We start from the raw sequence: 20896 nt of genomic DNA, 5'->3' as shown, positions 1-20896 counted from the left end.
AAAGGCCCTGAAGGAGAACTGCGCCCGATGTGTTCAAGAACAGCAAAGACAGCACTGGTTGGATTAGAGCAAAAGGAACAAGAAATGATGATGGGATGGCAGGGGAGGGGGGAAAGGGCATTCCAGGTGACAGGGAAGACTGCGAAGTTTACTCTAAGTTGAGAAACCAGTCTTTCCACCCAATCCTTCAAACAGCCACAGAAAGTCATAGTTTAGGAAAAAAGCATGTATAGTATTTTCCCACTTCCTTTGGTAATCATTATGAAATATACAAACACAGTACTCATCAATAAACCGCTCCCTATGTCCCAGAGTAAATACATACTCTGTTCGTATTTCTGGATCACTATGACAGGAATGACACATGGCACTGAATCGAGATACAAAAAAGTCGTAACGTCGGTGATAAGACGGTGTGTCTTCTTCAATATTTGCAAATTTGACAAACTAAAAAACAAAACAACAATATAAACATGTTATCACTTTTTGAAAGTATGGAACACATTTACTTTCATCCAATTATTTGTTATGTTAACAAGAACTATCCAAGTAAGTAGCAAATGAAATATATAAAATATCACAAGTGCCACATGCATACAAAAGGAATTGTTTTTAACTTTATTATTTATCTTGAAAGAGAGAGCGCGCAGGAAGGGCAGGAAGAGAGGAAAAGAGACAGAATACCAAATAGGCTCTGTATGGACAGCACCGAGCCAGACCCAGGGCTCAATCTCACCAACTGCAACATCATGACCTGAGATCATAACCTGAGCCGAAATAGAGTCGAATGCCTGACCAACTGAGCCACCAAGGCGCCTCTATTCTGGCTCAGGTCACGATCTCGCAGTTTGTGAGTTTGAGCCCCGTGTCGGGCTCTGTGCTGACAGCTCAGAGTCTGGAGCCTGCTTCGGATTCGGTGTCTCTCTCTCTGCCCCTCCCCTGCTTGTGCTCTGTCTCTCTCTCCAGAATAAATAAACATTAGAAACAGAAAATTAAAAATTAAATTCAATTAAAAATTAAAAGTTCCTTTTGGAGGCGCTGCAGTGGCTCAGCCAGTTAAGTGTCCAATTCTTGGTTTCAGCTCAGGTCATGATCTTGCAATTCGTGGGTTCGAGTCTCACATCAGGCTCTACACTCACAGCACAGAGCCTGCTTGGGAATCTTTCTCAGCCTCTCTCTGTCCCTCCCCTGCTCGTGTTCTCTCTCTCTCAAAAATAAAAAAATTAAAAAAAAATAAAAAAAAAAAAAAGGAAATTTTTTTTTTATTTTTTTTTTTAAATTTTTTTTTTCAACGTTTATTTATTTTTGGGACAGAGAGAGACAGAGCATGAACGGGGTAGGGGCAGAGAGAGAGGGAGACACAGAATCGGAAACAGGCTCCAGGCTCTGAGCCATCAGCCCAGAGCCCGACGCGGGGCTCGAACTCCCGGACCGCGAGATCGTGACCTGGCTGAAGTCGGCCGCTTAACCAACTGCGCCACCCAGGCGCCCCAAAAAAAGGAAATTTTTAATAAACTTTAGAAAATCAGGAATATAGCATTATAAGTATTAAATTTAACTTTTTAATCCAGATTGAGTGAGTGAGCCCACTCTCTGAGAGAAGGAAAGGTCTTCCTCTAAAGCTCTTCTACATTTTCTAGATACAGACAGTGCTTCAATGATAACCTCAGTTGGGCCTAACCAAACCTGCAGAAAATTTTACTCCTTAATCATGGACACCAAGTCTTCCTTGACAGTTGTGACACATAACACCTGCATGAGTAATACTTATACCAATTAGATGAGTCAAGGAAAGGGAACATAAACTGAAAGAAATGTACACTCAATAGAGAAGAAAAGTACTGAGATGGTAAAATTTATTCTACCTCCTTTCTAGATATGAAAAAAAAAAATCTATGTATTTGGAAAGTTTTAAATATCCTACATGTTCACAGACCTGGCCCTAAGGTTCCTTATTGTGTACTTTGTTTTCTCATTAACTTTCCAGTCACTCAGTGATGTGTTACTTCTGGGTACTAGACCGCCTAAAGCAACACTGTGACCTTACTTACAAATTTAAATATATACGAACACCTGCCAGGATACAGACTGATGGCTCGAAAGGCTGTCACCAAAAGAATTATTCAACCAGATTTACCAACACTTTCCTGAAAACTAAACTGAAATAAGAATAGAACAGATGTGAGAAAATGAAATGATACCAAGGCATTTCTAAATTAATTCTGCCGGAGCTAAGTCACCAGTCTTAAATGCTAATTTTATGATTCATATTATCTAGAAAAGGGCCACAAATGCTACTCCTCGTTGCGATTAAACAGACATTCATTACCTACTCTGTGCCAGGGACTGTGCTAGGTGGTTCACACAAGTTCCCGTTTAATCATTCAAACAGCCCCATAAGAAGATATGCTTCTCCCCATCTTACAGACAGCAACACTGAAATTCAAGAGGTGAAATCATTTGTCCACACTGACATTAAGTGGTGACGCGGGCATTGGTGGGTAGGGGTCGGACTCCAATTTTCAAGATTCTCACACTACACACTGGCTGCGTGATGTTCCAGAAAAGATTAAACTGAGTATTTATATTTTTCATAAAAATAAACCTTAAATTATATCAGGAAATGTTAAAAAAAAATCTAAGTGGGAAAAAAAAACACAACGTCTATCTATAACATGTTCCCCACTTTCTAATACATATTTTAAAAAAAGAAAAAGACTGAAGGATTACTTCCGGAAACTGGAATTACAAACGTCTTGTTTACTCTTTCATATTTTCTTAATTTTCCACATTTGCTACGATAAGCGTATTACTTTAAATAAATCAGAAATTTTTTAAATGACCATTCAAAAGCTGAGTGTTCTGGAAAATTTTTAGAAGGAGAAACTTTATTCTCTTTCCACTTATTGAAAGTCACAAGTCAGAGTACAGACCAAGCGGTCATTGACATAAGCAGCTCCTGCTGCCTTCGAGTATAAGGAACTTTTACGACTTTATGGCCAAAAGATTTCCCAATGCTCTTTATGATCAGGTGGTAGTGCAGGTTTCACCAGGAGCGACAAAAAAGATAGAGACGGTGCTATTTCTTTTCTTTTTTCTTTTTTTTAAGATTTTATTCTTTAAAAGTCTCCATACCCTACCTGGGGCTCCAACACACACGTCGAGATGAAGAGTCACATGCTCCGCCCACTGAGCAGTGTTCTAATCCTCCACATCTGTGCTGTCTGTCCCACCGCCCTGACCAGAGCAGGTGTCTTTACCAGGCAAAAACATTCTAAGAGACCAATTCTCGAGATGCTTATTAATCTGAAAGTTAGAGAATAGTTTTACTCACAGAATTTGTTCCAAGCACTTGCAGCTTTGGTTCCCCGGATTCTAGCAGCTTTGCTACCATATGCAGAAAGCTTTCTACAAACGGCTTGATGCTTTGAGAATGGCAAGCCATAAGAAGTTGGTCCAAGGCTTCCATAGCAATTAAAACATACCTAAATAGAAGAGAACAATAATGTCAGAGCATTTCTAGCTCTCCAAATTCTCCTAGGTGCTCTTTACTGGAATAATTAAATGTAAATGCGCAGGACAGAGAAAGGCAAATTTAGTAGTTTCTAAGTGAAAACTTACTTCTCACAAGTACTAACGATCTTAGATTATACAATAACCCTCATGCTGAAGTATACAAAATGGTACCATTTTCCCTCCTCTCCAAACTCTTCCAGAGCTTCAACATTAGCTTTGTGTACATTTTTCTTTGTAAACATGGACATCTACCATTTTCCAGACTTCTAACCATATTATCTCTGTATCTAACCCAAAACAGTTACTATATGCAATGTGCCTAAAATTTCCAATATAATCTACTTGTATTTGTAAATGTAAGTGTACAAAAACATTACCAGCAACAACAGAACATCATCAGTAAACAGCTCATAAATTCGACCCTATAATTCATCAGATTTTAAAGCTCATACACAAATGAAAATTGACTTTAGATACCTTTGCTTCAATAATTATAGAACTTTTTGTATCAAGACTCACTATAGTGTTCTAAGCAGTTAATAATCTGGAAGCAGAGAAAACCAGTATCACTTGAAGAATGGAGTTCTCTAGAAAACTAGGATCATAAAATGAATATGGAAAACTATTTATAATCCAAACTATCCAAGTTAGTACTATTCATCCACAGAGAATAGACTAAGAAGGCAGACCTTTATTTATAGGTAGGGATACAGTCAGCACAGTTTCAAATCAGCATGCTTACATACTCTGGACCTTTAATATCTAAGCCTAATGTAGTTCTCGTTCATTATCTCTTTTATTATTCCACTGATAGATAAAAATCGGTTGGTTAACAGAGTCTTTCTGTTTGTTTCAAATTTAGAGACTGATTTTTAAATTATAATATCGCATTAATACACTAAGAGTCAATTTCTACTATTTCCACTAGAGAAATATTAAAATATCAAAAACTAATGGATGTTTAAGCTAAAGGCCACTCCATTAACTTACATGAGTCTATTCTTAAAACATGACCATCAGGGGGCGCCTGGGTGGCTCAGTCGGTTAAGCGGCCGACTTCGGCTCAGGTTATGACCTCGTGGTCTGTGAGTTCGAGCCCCGCATGGGGCTCTGTGCTGACAGCTTGCAGCCTGGAGCCTGCTTCTGATTCTGTGTCTCCCTCTCTCTCTCTCTCCCCCACTCACACTGTCTCTCTCAAAAATAAATAGACATAAAAAAAAAAAAAAAAACCCATGACCATCAGGAAAGTAATAAAAGCTGCAAGCATCTGTATGGTATGACATATTTCCCTGTAAAATATTACAAAGTTTTATCCTCCACAGAGCATCTCTGTGTGACTAGATGACAAAACAATTCATAGCATGATTTAGCCTAGGAAGCATTTTCAGAGATACAGTATTAGCAGCGATTAGTTTTCTTACCCAGAACGATGTCTGACAACATCCCTGCTCAACCTTTCTGCTAAGTAAGAACCAATTCGATCCAACTTCTCTGGAGCAGATACTGCATAAAATGTCAATTTCTCCATGTCTGCTTTAACGAGGCCATCCTAAAAGTTAAGAAGAAGAACGAGGTAAGTAGGCTGTCCACATCTTCATAGATACTTTTTTTATTTCCAAGCATTGCTTGCTTCACATGCCCCCTTCTGGATTTGTGATTAAATCCATCCTTTAGGCTGAAACTTTCTGGCGATAATCTCCTTTTATGGCATTCTGGATACAGAATTTTCAGAAAGTTAAACAAATGCCCCATTTAGGCAGAACATTTAAATATACCTTCATAAGTGATGAATTACTGTAACACCTTCCTAAATAGAGACTGCTCAACTAACTGCAATATGCAGGGAATGAGATGTATTTTAAGATGTGGAAAGATTTCAAACAAATTTGTTTCGATTTTAAAATTTTACAGTTACGTTAAGTCGATTTTACTCCTTTACATAGACGACAGTGAACACGTTGTTAAAATGATTCAAAGTTGCTGATATCATTACAAAGCCTTAATTAATAAATGAGAATGTATTAAGGACTGCGTGTGTCTCTGCTCATCCAACATACTAAAAAAAAACAAGAGTCCCCTGGTGTGGGATCAGCAAACTTTCGTTTGTCTCTGCCCTCTACAGGGAGACCCAGGCCACAGGTCCGATGGTTCTCCCCACCCTTAGACAACAAATCAATTCTCAGCCTAAACTTCTTGGTCATATATAGCCCAAGAAACTAAGGGTTCCTTAGGATTGTCAGAGGAGGTGGAAAGGAAGACAGAAAAATTACGCTAGGGGCGCCTGGCTGGCTCAGTCAGAAGAGCATGCGACTCTTGATCCCAGAGTCATGAGTTCATGCCCCACATGGGGTATAGAGGTCACTTAAAAAAAAAAAGAATTATGTTAAATGGTGAATCTACAACTGAAAATTTTATAAATCTGCGCTTTCTACCGGCCCCTCCATATTCTCTGCCTTTTTGCCTTTACTACTGCTCCATCACCAATGGAGTCAATCCCTCCTATTTTTACCTACTTGGTTGTCCTCAAACTTGCTCCTACGGCCACCTCTCTTCCCTCTCTGACATCAAATGAGCTCCTCTCCTCCTTCTCAGAAGATGGAAGCCATTGGAGTAGAATTTACTGGCAACCCTCCACCCCCATTTTCTCAGTGCCCTCCAGACCAGTGGTTCTCCACCAGGGAGACTGCACCCCGTGGGGCAATGTCTGGAGACATTTTGGGTTGTCACAGCTGGGCAGGGGGTGTACCGGCATTTCGGGTAGAGGCCAGGGATGCTAACAAACATCCCACAATGCACAGGATAGCCCAAAAGCAAAGAACTAACTAGATCAGAAGGTCAATAGAACCTGAATTAAGAAACCCTACCCCATGCAAAACAAGACCCCTATTTTCAAAGGACTCATCTTAGAGAAACGTTTGCTTATGCTCTGTCTGTCTGCCTCATACGGCCCAGGATTTGACTCCATCGGTTAGCCTCTCTCTTTCCTGGGTTTTTGTTGTTGTGGTGGTTTTAAAAAAAATTTTTAATGGTTATTTGAGGGGGGGGGAGAGATCGAGGAGAGATCGAGAGAGATCACTAGCGGGGGAGGGGCAGAAAGAAAGGGAGACCGAGAATCCCAAACAGGCTCCGTGCTATCAGCACAAAGCCGACGGGCTTGAACTCACCAACCATGAGATCATGACCTGAGCCGAAGTCAGATGCTCAACAGACTAAGCCACCTAGGTGGCCCCTCCTGGTTTTTTGACCTCTCCTTCTGTATTGGTTCCTCCACATCATCAGCTAAATATGACTGCCTCTCATCCATTTTTTTTTAATCCCTCACTGATTTTATTGAGGAATAATTTATACACAATACTCTACACCCAAGGGGCACGTGGGTAGCTCAGTCAGTTAAGTGGCCGACTCCTGGTTTTGGCTCAGGTCATGATCTCACGTTTGTGGGATCAAGCCCCCCATCAAGCTCTGCCTGGGATTCTCTCTTCCTCTCTCTGTCCCTCCCTGGTGCACTCTCTCTCTCTTGCTCTTTCATTCTCTCTCTCAAAATAAATAAACATTAACGTTTTTTAAAACAAGATAAAAAATAAACTACACCCAAGCATATAATTTGAACTATGAGAGTCGTAGATCTATGAAACCACCAGTAAAAAAAAAAAAAAAAAAAAAAAAAAAAGACACAAAACATTTCTATCATTTGCAGAAGATTCGTCATGTCCTCCTCCCTCTCCAGGCTACCACTGCTCCGCCTTTTAGCATTATAAAAAGCAGTCTGACTGGTCTGTGGACTCCTGTCACTCAACTCACCTCTGCCTAAGGATGCTTCTCTGACTCACGGGGATGACTCACTCCTACTCATCCTGCAGGTCTCAAAGTCCTCCCAAAAGCCTTCGGGGCGCCCTCCCACCCCCCTCCCAAGCCTGGCTGAGAGGCCCCTCCCGCACGTTCCTTCAGCTCAGCGCGCTCATCGCTCTGTTCCGTCACGCTGTTTTTCACTCGTGAAGCAGATACTAATCAAGCACTAACCATGTGCCAGGCACTGTCATGGGCACTAGGGAAGAAAGGGTGAGCCAAGAATTCTATTAACTCATTTAATTTACCCATGAGATCCTTATAAAATCGGTACTATTTATAATTTCCATTTCAGGATGAGAAACTGAGGTACCTGCCCAAGATCACATGGCTAATAATGATAAGAAACGGTTTGGTTATTTGTCCCCCTCACTAGATTGCTCTTTGAAGGCAGGGACTGTAACCTGTAGACCCCTGCACTCTGGGCACCTACTGCCTGATCTGTTTTAGACACACGAGATCTTTTTTTGTTGTTGCATAAATTAATAATAACAAATAAGGTCAACTGGGTTATGATTGCCACATGTATGCAAGGTTCATGTAAATTTTTTTAAGTCTCCATTTAAACCAATCTTATTTAATACTTGGCAACCAATCAATCCGTCAATAGCTGGCAAAAATACTCTTTATATAACCATTCTCTACCTGTCATCACTAATCTAATCCACCTATCAGCACTCCCGTGATCAAAAGTCCCTCACTGCCTATGAGGAGTTAAAGCAGACAAAGTAGAAGCCCGGTCTGTCATTCACATTCCTCTATAATCGGGCCTCCACCTTATCTTTAGTAACCACATGTCCCAGACTCCTCGAGGAAATGACTTGAATATTCGGTCTATTGAATGACGTGTCTGGAATTTCAGATCAGAAATCATGGTCAGCACGATTACCACCCATTACCCTCTGCAATGAGGCTATTTAAACCTTCACTTCAAGGGTCTTCACCTCAAACGTACCCCTTGCTTTCTCCTGCACCCCTCTGTCTTTTCTCTCCAGGCCCCTCACTTGCAACAAAGAGACTAATCTCACTTCTCCAGATGGCGTACATCCTTCAAAGCTCAGCAAATCTCATTTCCTCCGAGAATGCTTCCCAGAGACTGCCACCCCACTGCAAAACCTCTGCTTTGAAGGCAAAAACTTTACCACCTGTTCTACTTAACATTTTGCTTACTAATTTATGCACTTTGATTTAACATTTAGTACGCTCTTGCTTTATGTCAGTCAATGGGTGGAAAGTTATGTAAGGCAGGTACCGCATCATATCTTAGGGCTTTTACCTGTCACAAATTATCCAGGATATCTGGCAGTCAATAGTATGTAATTGATTAACCTCTTCTAAATGGCTGAATGTTTCAATCGGATTTCATTAAAATGAGATATCTCATATACCATGAAATATATAAATTACTGTGAAGATCACCAAAGGTTTCTGTAATTAGCTACATTTTAATTTTTTAAAGATGTTTTTTTAAATTTTTAAGTGATCTCTGTACCTAACATGGGACTCGACCTAGAACCCCAAGATCAAGAATCACACGCTCTCCCAACTGAGCCAGCCACGCACTCTGACTACATTTTAAAGCAAATTTGGGAAATCAAACCCATGTAACATTCTTCTGTTCATATCCATTTAACCTTGGACTAAAGGTAACTTAGAAAATTCAGGACGGTGTCAAACAAAATCATTCAAATATAGTTGCTTTGAAAACTGCAATCTTCCATAATAAAGTTTAACGGTTATAAAAAATTTTAAAGCATATAAGTAAAAAGAGAACAAACTCTGCCTGGAACATGCTTCCTTTACTTCTCAATTCTCTTCTGAAAACTGAATGGCCAACCCATTTATTCTTTGGATCTTAGTGCAGATTTTATTTCCTGAAGGCCTCTGTTCTCCAAGCCCACGTTAGGTATCATTCCGACCTGCTCCAGGAGCACGGCGTGCTTCATCATAACATTCTTTCACACAGCACTGTAATTGCCAATTTCCTTGTCTGTGAGCTTGGCGAGAGCAGAAAACCTGGTATGTGTTCACAGCTGTATTCTTAGCATTTCGTACAAATAATCCGGCACCAGCTCATAAATTTTTGTCAAGTGTTACTTAAATATAGGAACTATCTAGACAAGAGGACGCCATATGTCCATCATGCCAAATTTAGACTGATCTACGAAAAGGATCAGTGAAAATTAGACAAGCCAGCACGGGTCATTTTGAAGTAGAAAAAGAGAAATCTAAAAATAGCAGTGTACAGGATGAGATTTAGGAGTAAAAGTAGAGAAATGAAATTAGGGAAACCTTAGGGAGGTCAGCGGGGGGGAAGGATGGGTCAGCAAAGAGAAGGGTCAGCAGATGTAGATCAAATTACTTTTGGATCCTCAGGGAATATGTTGTCCACCAGGCGTTTGTAGCGAGGACGCAAAGCAGAACAGCAGCAACACACTCCTGTTCAAAACAGAGTAAAAACACAAAGTACCGAGATTACTCATATTGTAAACGGACCTAGAAATTCAGGCTTCTGAATATTAATGAGTTATTTAAAATAAAACCTTCAAACTGGCACTGATAATAATTAAAAAAAGGCATGTGAATTCAATTACTGATTAAGAAATAAAAAGTTAAATCTCCTCTCCCCTCCCCAAGGACACCACATCAGAATGAATATATTAATGAATCATTCCAAAGTTCCATTTCAAATCATTTGGGGGGCAAGTGTGCACTTGTACACACACATACACAAAACTTACCAAATTCACCCTTTAAGCAAACATATAATCCACACCCCATGACCCCTTTCTAATCTCATCTCCCACTACTCTCTGCATTGCACACCCCACTCTCCCACTGCCTGGCCCAGCCCACCTACGGCACCTGTCACAGGGGTCTTGAAAGACGGTCTGCTCCTAGTGGCTGGCAAAAACACTCAGTATGTGTTATCTACACAAGGCATCATATGAGGAACTACATTAGTGAGGGAAAAAAACCTCAAAGGGAAGTCCAGGAATTTCAAAAATGCTCCAAGCCTGCTCTATTATAGTTTCAGGTGTTGGTATCTTGGAAAGAGCAATGGATCGGGATCCAGAATATCTGGGTACATTCCAAGTCTTACACTTAAGTGCCTACATGGCCTTGGGTAAAGCATACTAGCTATGTGGAAAGAACCATGTAACTGAGAGGGATCAGTTTTCTTGTCCTGAAAGCTAGTAACAGGAATGTTGGTCTGGAGGCACTATAAAATTATTCCCATGATTTATGAAACTAGGGTATGTGTGTCTCTGTTTATGTGTACATTTGTATGTATTTACAAACCAAAATATAGTATGAAAGACTGCCTGAGCTAGAAGTTAAAAGAACTAGATATAAGCAGACTTTTACGACTATCTCATAGAGTAAGATTATGCAAGAGACAACTTCTTCAGATCTCACTTTGCTCATGAAGTATGTACCATTCATGCATGCAGTCATATACTAAATGTCAACGGAGTACCCAGCACTGGCCAAAACAAGTAAGATTGAGTACAGATTTGCAGCAGAGCAGAGTCAATAAAGCACTGATAAAAACAAGACTGACTTAAGCTCTGCACAGCATCTTTAGTGATCACAGAGTACTGTGCATACATTATATAACACTTCCAGCAAATTAGTGAGGCATTATTACCATTACTTTACAGGAGTGGGATGTACAGCAGAACTGACCAAGTAACTTACTCAACAGCAGTGGCTAAAAGTGAGCATCCCATGTCTAACTCCGTAACCCCATGTTCTTCCCACAACACCACAGATACCCGTGGTCAAATCAGTCAACACCCAAATATTTTATTTGTACCTACTATCTGCCTAAGACCATACCAGATGCCACACATACAAGAAAGTATAAAAGAGAAAAGATCCCTGCTCTTGAGTTTATAAACTTACTTAAAAAATAGTTTATTAATTTCACCAATATATACTCAGCACTATGTGCTGATAATGTAAAAATGCTATTGTTCAGAATGTTTTCTACTTCAACAGAAGAAAAAAAATTCTAAAGAGTCCGAATTTTTCAATTAACTAACACCAAAACACCTGAACTCTTTTTAGAATCCTAAAGCAAAAAACACTGGTCCTATTATTAGAGGAAAAGAAGTGGGGAGGGGAGGGGAGGGAGGTAAGAGCCAAGTAAGCAAAAGTTCTACTTCTGCCCGCGACAATATAAAAATATTTCAGATAAATATTAACACAATGAAGAATTAAAATCAAATACATATCGAGTGCTTATTATACAGAGCACCGAGCTAGGGAATGCAATGATGAAAAACGCCTGTGACCTGCTAAGAAGATCAAGATGAGCGCTCTGCTAACACTTTCGCGAGGCCAAAAATAGCACACTCCAGCTGCTACGGTGGCAACGAGACTGGCAGCGGACTGAAAAGCAAGTCTTACTGCTTCAAGGTCCCCATCAAAATGGTATGTTGTTACTTTCGATAAGAAAAGACTCTCAATACCATTAGGTTTCACTTAAACTGACACTTTTGGATAGTACACATTGCTTTTACAGAGACTTTAGAAAAAATGTGAACTTGGAATACACACAAAATCCAGTTCCTACTTTCAGGAAGCTCAGGTCCACTGCAAGAAACGGGAGTAAAAAGGAAAATGCCAAACAGGCCAGATGGTGTTAAAGGGAATGGGCTTTGCAGTCAGACAGGCCCAAGGTGACCTCAGGGTCTCTTCCTGTCTAGCTGGGTGGCATGTTACTTTTTCTTACTATGCCTATGTTTCTTCATCAGTTTAATGGTGTAATAAATGCCTTCTTCGTACTTACTGGTAAAATTAAAAAATGAAAGTTTTAATATATACCAAGCATTCAATAATATATATCAAGCATTCAATAAAAGGTAGCAATATTATATATATTCAAGCAATATAATTATATTCAAGCATATAATATATATGAATATATATGAATATAATTATATTCAAGCAATATAATATATATCAAGCATTCAATAAAAGGTAGATATTATTAGTAACGCAATAAGAGAAGTACTACAATGGGTAAGCAGAAGGTGCCTGAGGGCCCTAGAGATAATCTTAAAGACAGTATGAAAACCTTTGCTTGTAAACCAATCGTTCAAAAATCACACCAAACGGGCGCCTGGGTGGCTCGGTGCATTAAGCGTCCAACTCTGGATTTTGGCTCAGGTCATGATCTCCCAGTTCGTGAGATCAAGCCCTGCTTGGGATTCTCTGCCTCTCTCGCTCTCTCTCTCAAAATAAATAAACTTTAAAAAAATCTTGGGGCGTCTGAGTGGCTCAGTTGGTTAAGCATCTGACTTTGGCTCAACTCATGATCTCTCAGTTTGTGAGTTCAAGCCCTGTGTCGGGCTTTGTGCTGACAGCTTGGAGCCTGGAGCCTGCTTCAGGTTCTCTGTCTCCCTCTCACTGTCCCTCCCGTGCTTGCTCTCTCTCTCTCTCTCAAAAATAAAATAAACATTAAAAAAAATTGGGGTGGGGCGCCTGGGTGGCTCAGTCAGTTAAGCGTCGGACTTTGGCTCGGGTCATAGTCTCATGGTTCATGGGTTCCAGCCCTGCATCGGGCTGTGCTGACAACGTGGAGCCTGGAGCCTGTTCAGATTCTGTCTGTCTGTCTGTCTCTCTCTCTGCCCCTCCTCCACTAGTGCTCTGTCTCTGTCTTTCAAAAATTGTTAAAAAAATTTTTTTTAATTAAAAAAAATCTCAACAAATTCTGCATATGGTTCACAATAAGCTTTCATAACAGTATCAGTACCAGTTCGGGGGGGGCCCCCGGAGGCAGTAAAATGTCATTTTCTGAACATGACGTGTGCAGCGTTATACAAAGTATTTTACAACATTCCTCACTTACTCCTACACCCACTTGCTGAAGTGGTTACCATCTCCCTTGGATAAATGAGGATACAGGCTCAGGGAGGCCATCTGTCCAATAGCACCCTGCTGGTAAGGAATGCAGCGGAGCGGAGATTCCAGCCCAGATCTGATGGCTTCAAAGGGTAACAGCCACACTACAATCAAGTACTAGACAGTTTCTAAACCAAACCACGACCGTGACTGCAGGAATGAGTGTGACGAACAGACCAGGAATGAGCAGCCATGCAGGGAAAGAAAGGATCACAATGAGTTTCTCCAGAAGACCCAAAATGATCCAAAAACAATTTCTTGACTACTTACTTACTATTAATGAAAAACTACCAACTATAGAGACGACATATGAAACCAGGCTTCAAACTTTCAATGTACTCATATTTCTATAGAACATGTTGAAGAGAATATAATGTCAAAATGACTGTGGCAACAGTAATCACAAAAGAAGTAACATGAACTACTTTAAGGAAGAGAACACTGTACTTGTAAACATCACAAGAAGCAAAGTAAACTGAAATCATTGACCTACTCAGCCACAGAAGCGGGGATGATTCCCTTGCCGAAGTCAATTCGTAGGGCTTTTCGAATTCAGCTGCAGGTACCTGAACGTAGTTTTTCATGTCGTAAGAGACTACTTTCTAGTCGATCTTTGTGCTTCTGGATCCTTACACCACTGTTCAGGACGTGCCTAGTTCACGTCACTTGCAATTAATTAGCAGAGGGCACTAATGCACTGTGACTTATCTTACTGGCTGCTGACATCAAGTGTAAAGCTATCAAGAACTTGATTATATCCATATCAAATTCAGCTGCCAAGACCAAAGAGTTTAAACAAGATACTACAAAAGAACGTGTGGCTAGTTCAATGAAAGCAGGTTTTGAGAGTTTAAGAAGTAAAAAAATAAAGCTACTTACACGCTTTTTTCCCTTAAAGCGTTCCTTCAGTCTCTCTCCATCCTCGCTTCTAATCCCTTCCAATAAACTCGTCTGAACCCCAGACCACCCTATTTTTAACCCCTTCCCAACGTTCTCTTTCCAAAGGACTAAGCGTATCACAGAATGCCTCAAGCAGCTGGCAAATCTGAGCCGTCAACAGGATTCTCCCTTTATATTTAATTCCAGTACAAAAGGAGAACGGAGTCCACTATTCTCCTGGAGCAGAAGGAATTCAGAACTTTACTTATGACACGCTAGTACAAACAGCACGTCTCAAGTGAGAGAATTATGGGAAAATGGAACATGGGTGCAGCTGGAAACAGAAAAACTGACCCCAAAGAAGTGCCAAGCTGCATGAGTATACAGGCAGGCTCATGGGGCTCCACGATTAATGGGCTGAGTACTAGCTCTCAGGGTTAGGGGTACTATAATAATACACATAAGCAGTGCCTGCAACATAGAAGCCACGTAAAAACATGTAATATATTTTTTAGCAAATTCTGCATACTCCTAAATTAACCATTTCTTCTTTAAAGGCACCCCAAGATAATTTCTCCTCCTTAACTCCCTACTAACATCATTCTCATGCGGATTCACCGATGTCCCCGGCCCTCATCTCAGGCAGGAGTGAGGTGCATTGACCTCTGGCAGCCTCCTTCTGTGTTAGAATTTGATGGTGAGGTGTTAGAATTTCCAACCCATCCTTACCCACAGAGGCATTCAGGGAAGGACCTGAGTAGCTAGTTGAACAGAAAACCTCACAGCTGAACTAAAAATAGGTCGAATCAGGCACACGAGCACACAAAGGTGCTAGGAGAATTCTGCTTAATGGGACAGTATTCCAGGCGGCTGGCCCACCAGTGAGTACTTTGTGACAACATTTGCTTGCTATGTGGGTGTGAGTTTCGGGGTGGGGGGTGGGAAGGAGTTCTGAATAATTAATAAAGACTCCTTTTCTTTTTTTAAGAGAGAAAACAAGTATGATCAGGGGACAGGGGCAGAGGGAGAGACAGAATCTCAAGCAGGCTCCACGCTCAGCACAGAGCCCAATGCAGGGCTCAATTCCACGACCTTGGGATCATGACCTGAGCCGAAATCAAGAGTCTGACGCTCCACTGACTGAGCTACCCAGGTGCCCCAAGACTCCTTTTAAAATAAGCTACTTTGGGGTGCCTGGGTGGCGCAGTCGGTTAAGTGTCCGACTTCAGCCAGGTCACCATCTCGCGGTACGTGAGTGCGAGCCCCGCGTCAGGCTCTGGGCTGATGGCTCAGAGCCTGGAGCCTGCTTGAGATTCTGTGTCTCCCTCTCTCTCTGCCCCTCCCCTGTTCATGCTCTGTCTCTCTCTGTCCCAAAAATAAATAAACGTTGAAAAAAAATAAAATAAAATAAGCTACTTATTTCAATAAACTATATTATCCAATGATAAGTTAAATCTAACTAGAAATATTAATGTCTCCATTATTAAACCATTAATGTCTCTATTATTAAACACCAACACAGCACTGGGTACCTGAGATAAATCTATCCTCTAAAACAAAAGTAAGTTACTACTAACACTGACACTGGAATTGAAGAATGCTTAGACCCTATTATGAGAACCAACTGTATGACTTTAAATTAGGTTTCTTTTATATCTACAGAAGCAGAATATAATAGTATCTGCATCTTCTACACAGCAATTACATTATCTCAATTCTTACAAGTAATACACTGGGAATTCAATGCCATATTTAAGGCTTACTAAATTTCATACTTTTAAATGGGAACAGCTATGATTACAGGATTTTGATTCTTTATGCCTTCAATGTATATTTCTACAACTGCAGTAATTTACATATTTATCTACACGTCGGCCTTTACCACCAGAACAGGAGTCCCTCCAACAGAAAGTCCATACATCTTACTCACTGTTGTGCATGTCTGGCATATAGCAGATATTTATTTTTTTTTTATTTTTTTTAACGTTTTTATTTATTTTTGAGACAGGGAGAGACAGAGCATGAACAGGGGAGGGTCAGAGAGAGGGAGACACAGAATCCGAAGCAGGCTCCAGGCTCCGAGCTGTCAGCACAGAGCCCGACGTGGGGCTCGAACTCACAGACCGTGAGATCATGACCTGAGCCGAAGTCGGACGCTCAACCGACTGAGCCACCCAGGTGCCCCAGCAGACATTTATTAAAACATTCCTTCACTAAATGAATAAGGACCCAGAGTTCACGGATAGATAAAACAAATTTAGTATCTGCTCACATATGTGCTGAAAGAATCAAAATTATCATCAAGAAAGTATACTGTCCACCACAAAACGCTCCAACACACAGAGGCCAATGTCAACTGAATCATTTTAAACACTTCATGCATTATTTTTAGTCCTACAGGAGGCCATCCATAATCAAGGTGAAAAGGGACAGACTGTTTTTCTATTAGAAGATTCTAAAAATCTCTCACTTCAATAACTGTAGCTCTATGTATCCAGAATCCTTTAAGGGTCAGCAGCATCACATAAAATTTTCTCCAAGGTTAAAATTCAAATTCAAATTATGTATTCAGTTAGTGTCAGAACAAGATGTTTGCTTCATACAATTAAAAGGACTCAATATTACAGTCCCACTCATACATACCTGTCCCAAGTACCAAAAACTTGATATAGAAATATACATATGCACATACATGTACATGCTATATATAAAGCCTACAACATGGATGTTATTATGCCTGTACTTCAACGTGTACACAGTCACTGTGTGAAGAACTACATGGGATGAAAAATGTAACTATCGGGGCACCTGAATGGCTCAGTTGGTTGAGCTTCCGACTTCGGCTCAGGTCATGATCTCACGGTCCGTGAGTTGGAGCCCCGCGTCAGGCTCTGTGCTGACAGCTCAGAGCCTGGAGCCTGCTTGGGATTCTGCGTCTCCCTCTCTCTCTGTCCCTCCCCCATTCATGCTGTCTCTCTCTGCCTCAAAAATAAATAAACATTAAAAAAAAAAAGAAAAAAGAAAAATGTAACTACTTAAGAAGACAAAGGCAAGATTTGGACAACATTAAAGGATAAGGACAAGGGATCTCCAGTGTGTAAGGGTCACCCACAGAGGTTCAGAAAGCACTAGGAGCTCACATGAAGAGGCTTTATGCAGGACACGGACTTCAGCCGAGAGCTGCCACGCTGAACCAATGCACTCAATTATAAGGATAAACTGGGGACAGTGAAGGACAATTACAGTCCAGTGGAACAATGCAAGAGTTCACTACAGAGCATGACACATGGGAAAACCAAAATGCATCTTCTAATGGCCCACAGCTTTTAGAAAGGAAGGAATGTGGGAGGTGGCACAAAGGAAGCATCAGAAGGGTTTGGTGACTAATTAGACACGGGGTCAAAGAAACGGGAACAAAATAGTCTTATCGTCAGGAAAGTGTTCCTTTTAAGAGGATTTTAATCCATTAGAGGAATATTTTATTACACAACTCTTTCCACTTGTAATTCTATACCTTCTCTCCTTTCATTCTCCATTTCACTACCTGTCCTTTATCCCCAGGCACAGAACCCTCGTGGAAAAGAGGACAACAAAGGCAATACTGGGACTAACGGCCCAATTAGACACTCTCTCTCTCCATTACATTGCAATACTTGGTCTACAACAAGCGTCACACAGACACATCTCTGACATACTTTCAAAACTACATGGAGACACCCACTGTCCACAGGAAAAAACAGCTTTCCTCTGAGTCAAATGACCAGTCTACACTTAACATGTTTCCCCCCAGTGTCACAATTTCTAAAGAAAAAATATGTATTAAACATTCTCCTACTTAGTCAATTTATGGACTTATACTTACATTTAACTTTACAGTATAGTACACTATCATACTTAATTCGAAACGTACTCCTCAGCAGTTACCCAAAACAGAAGCAATAAAATATAGAGTAATCCTGGCTTTTAGAAAATGCAATCCTCCAAGATTCCATTTGAAAACCTCCTGGAATTAACATACAGAAAAAAATTACCACAAATATTAAAATCAGAAAATGTAATTGTCTCTTCATTTCACCGGACGTTGGCTTCCACAACAATAAGGATCCAACGGATGACACTGAAACCAGAGCTGCCGCCAGGTAAGAAAAGCACTCACACCTGTCTCCACCACAGTCAGGACGTAGCATGTGGTCCATCCCTACTTCTAAGACCACATCCCTGGACCCTGCACACCACAGGCATTCCTCAAACATGCGCAGGTGGCAGTCTTGGAAGGGGAGCACAGCACTCCTGTGTCCCAACATCCAGAGGTAAGTAATGAGATGAGGCAGAATTGAAAACTGAAATGGTATTGGATTCCCTTATTTGATATATAAAATATTAGGGCATCTGGGGTGGCTCAGTAGATTGAGTGACTGACACTTGATTTCGGCTCAGGTCATGATCCCAGAGTCGTGGGACAGAGCCCCACCATCAGTCTCCACACTGAGCGTGAAGCCTGCTTAAGATTTTCTCTCCCTCTCCCCCTCTCTCCCTCTCTCGGGGTGCCTGGGTGACTCAGTCGGTTGCTTAACCCTCTGACTCTTGACTTTGGCTCAGGTCATAATCTCATGGTTGGTGAGATTGAGCCCTGCATTGGCCTCTGTGCTGACAATGCAGAGCCTGCTTGGGATTCTCTCTCTCTCCCTCTCCCCCGCTCCTGCTCAGGAGCACTCACTCTCTCTCAAAATTAATTAAAAAAAAAAAAATTAATTAAAAAAAAGATTCTCGGGGCGCCTGGGTGGCTCAGTCGGTTGAGCATCCGACTTCAGCTCAGGTCACGATCTCACGGTTCGTGAGTTCGAGCCCTGCGTCGGGCTCTGTGCTGACGGCTCAGAGCCTGGAGCCTGCTTCCGATTCTGTGTCTCCCCCTCTCTCTGCCCCTCCCCCATTCATGCTCTGTCTCTCTCTGTCTCAAAAATAAACATTAAAAAAAAATTTTTTTTTTAAATACAAAATAAGGGAAAAGTAGCAACAATCCAGCCAAGGAAGATAAAGATAAAAGAAAAAAAGAAACAGAAAACTAGTAAAAAAAAAAAAAAAAAATTGAGTATACCTAGCTTTAATTTTTCTAGTATATGATAATTAATTACAACCTTAATATCTCAATTGTCAGTTGCAATAATTTTTGTATAAAGCTCATTAACTGATAAATTTCCTGGACATTTATAATTAAATGTTTTATAAAATGCCTACCACAGTCAACGTTCTAATAAGCTAGGCATTGTGAGATGTGTTAACTCACAAAATTGGCTAACATCAAGAATTTTAAATAAATGCAAGATTATAAGGAATTAATGTTACAGAAACAAGAATTCTTTTACTAAAAACGAAAGACAGATGCACACAAAATCCTAAGGACGGCAACAGACTGAATTCACCTTCAGTCTCTGGGGAGGATTACGTATACCCAGTTATGCTGCCTTTTCCACCATAAGCATAACACTATCACACCAGAAAACAACTACCACTGTCCTCAACTCCCCTAACAAAGTCAACACTCACAAGTCGTCTACTGTGTCAGTGTGTTTATTCTCTTCATAAGCTCACCTCACAAGAAATCCTAGGAGAGCAAACTAGGTTCCCACAGTACAATCAATGCTTTTCTTAGGGTGCTTTACAAGCCAGCTGAAGAAAAACCTCCTGGAGCACTGTTTTTCACTGAATACTCTCTGACCCCACCCAGGACTTCTGAGTCAATCTCTAAGGATGAGACACCAGAATTCCTATTTTTTTTTAATGTTTATTTATTAAGAGAGAGAGAGAGCATGCGCACAGAGGGAGGGGCAGAGAGGGAGATTCTCAAAGGGCGCACACACGCGCTCTCTCTCAAAATAAACACTAAATAAAAGAAAGAGAAAGAATGTCTTATTTTATTGGGGAGTCGGACGAAGGAACTAGGCACGCCCTAAACATAACCCCAAACCGCATTCTTAGCGCCACTTACACAGTGAGCGCTCCACATCTTATTTGATGAATGAACAAATGTACTCTTGAGGGTCTCTCTCCAGACTGCATTCTGCAAGCCACTCTTCCTGCTTCTATGTGATATTTGGTATCACACAGAAGTGTATTTGGGTCGGAAACCTGTTTCCCCATGGCCACATGGGGTCACCAACAAGCTGGAGTCAGGATGCCCTCCCTGAAGAAGGCTCAGTATGCCTGCTCTGCCCACCTGGGATTGCCCCTTGGACACACTGTGAAAAAGTCCAGATTCGGAGGGCAAGTGACAAACAAGCCTGATGACAGACAAAAGTCAAGTCACATCCTCTGACCCAGCTTTACTAGTAACAGAGCTAATATATTGACTTGCATTAGACTGAGTTTTAGATTTCTCTCAGTTGGTTCCCAACTCAGAGGGGGACAAAGGTGCCATTGCAACCCTCTTAAAATCACAACAAATACATATGCCTCAGAAATGCATCTGATTGGGAAAAGCCTGTATACTCGATCCCATGTATTCTTTTAGCAAGCTTATAATGAGGCCTACCACGCCCCAGGCACCAGGCTGAATGCAGGGCACACAAACCCAGGCCACAGTCTCTGGCCTTCAGCAGCTCATGCTCTAGTCGTCAAAGACCATCACAGAGAGAACTGTTACTTTGTGTAATGACTGCTATGGCACACCAGGGTGCTATGGGAGGACAGCGGTGCAACATCTAATCTTCCCGCAAGAAGTAACGACTGAGTCTTGAAGAAACAC

At 41.1% G+C, this 20896-nt stretch overlaps 1 protein-coding gene across 4 annotated transcripts in view; it reads right to left on the bottom strand.

Moving 5' to 3' along the window:
- EFR3A (EFR3 homolog A) overlaps positions 1–9801 on the bottom strand; it is a 67734-nt gene extending 57933 nt beyond the window's left edge. For 3 of the 4 annotated variants that reach the window (XM_040494444.1, XM_040494445.1, XM_040494447.1), the window contains exons 1-4: positions 9725–9801; positions 4938–5065; positions 3335–3485; positions 326–447 (exon numbers count right to left, since the gene is read on the bottom strand). In XM_040494444.1, the coding sequence (XP_040350378.1) occupies positions 326–447; positions 3335–3485; positions 4938–5044 (380 nt within the window). In that variant the 5' untranslated portion in view covers positions 5045–5065; positions 9725–9801. Of the gene's footprint in view, positions 1–325; positions 448–3334; positions 3486–4937; positions 5066–9654 lie in introns of all 4 variants that reach the window. The other variant, XM_040494446.1, reaches the window with a different exon arrangement.
- Between the last annotated feature and the right edge of the window lie 11095 nt (positions 9802–20896).

Source organism: Herpailurus yagouaroundi, unplaced genomic scaffold (genome assembly GCF_014898765.1).
Source record: "Herpailurus yagouaroundi ecotype Mexico unplaced genomic scaffold, PumYag 186, whole genome shotgun sequence".
In the NCBI taxonomy this organism is placed as follows: Eukaryota; Metazoa; Chordata; class Mammalia; order Carnivora; family Felidae; genus Herpailurus; species Herpailurus yagouaroundi.
This window is presented reverse-complemented; position numbering and strand designations above follow the sequence as displayed.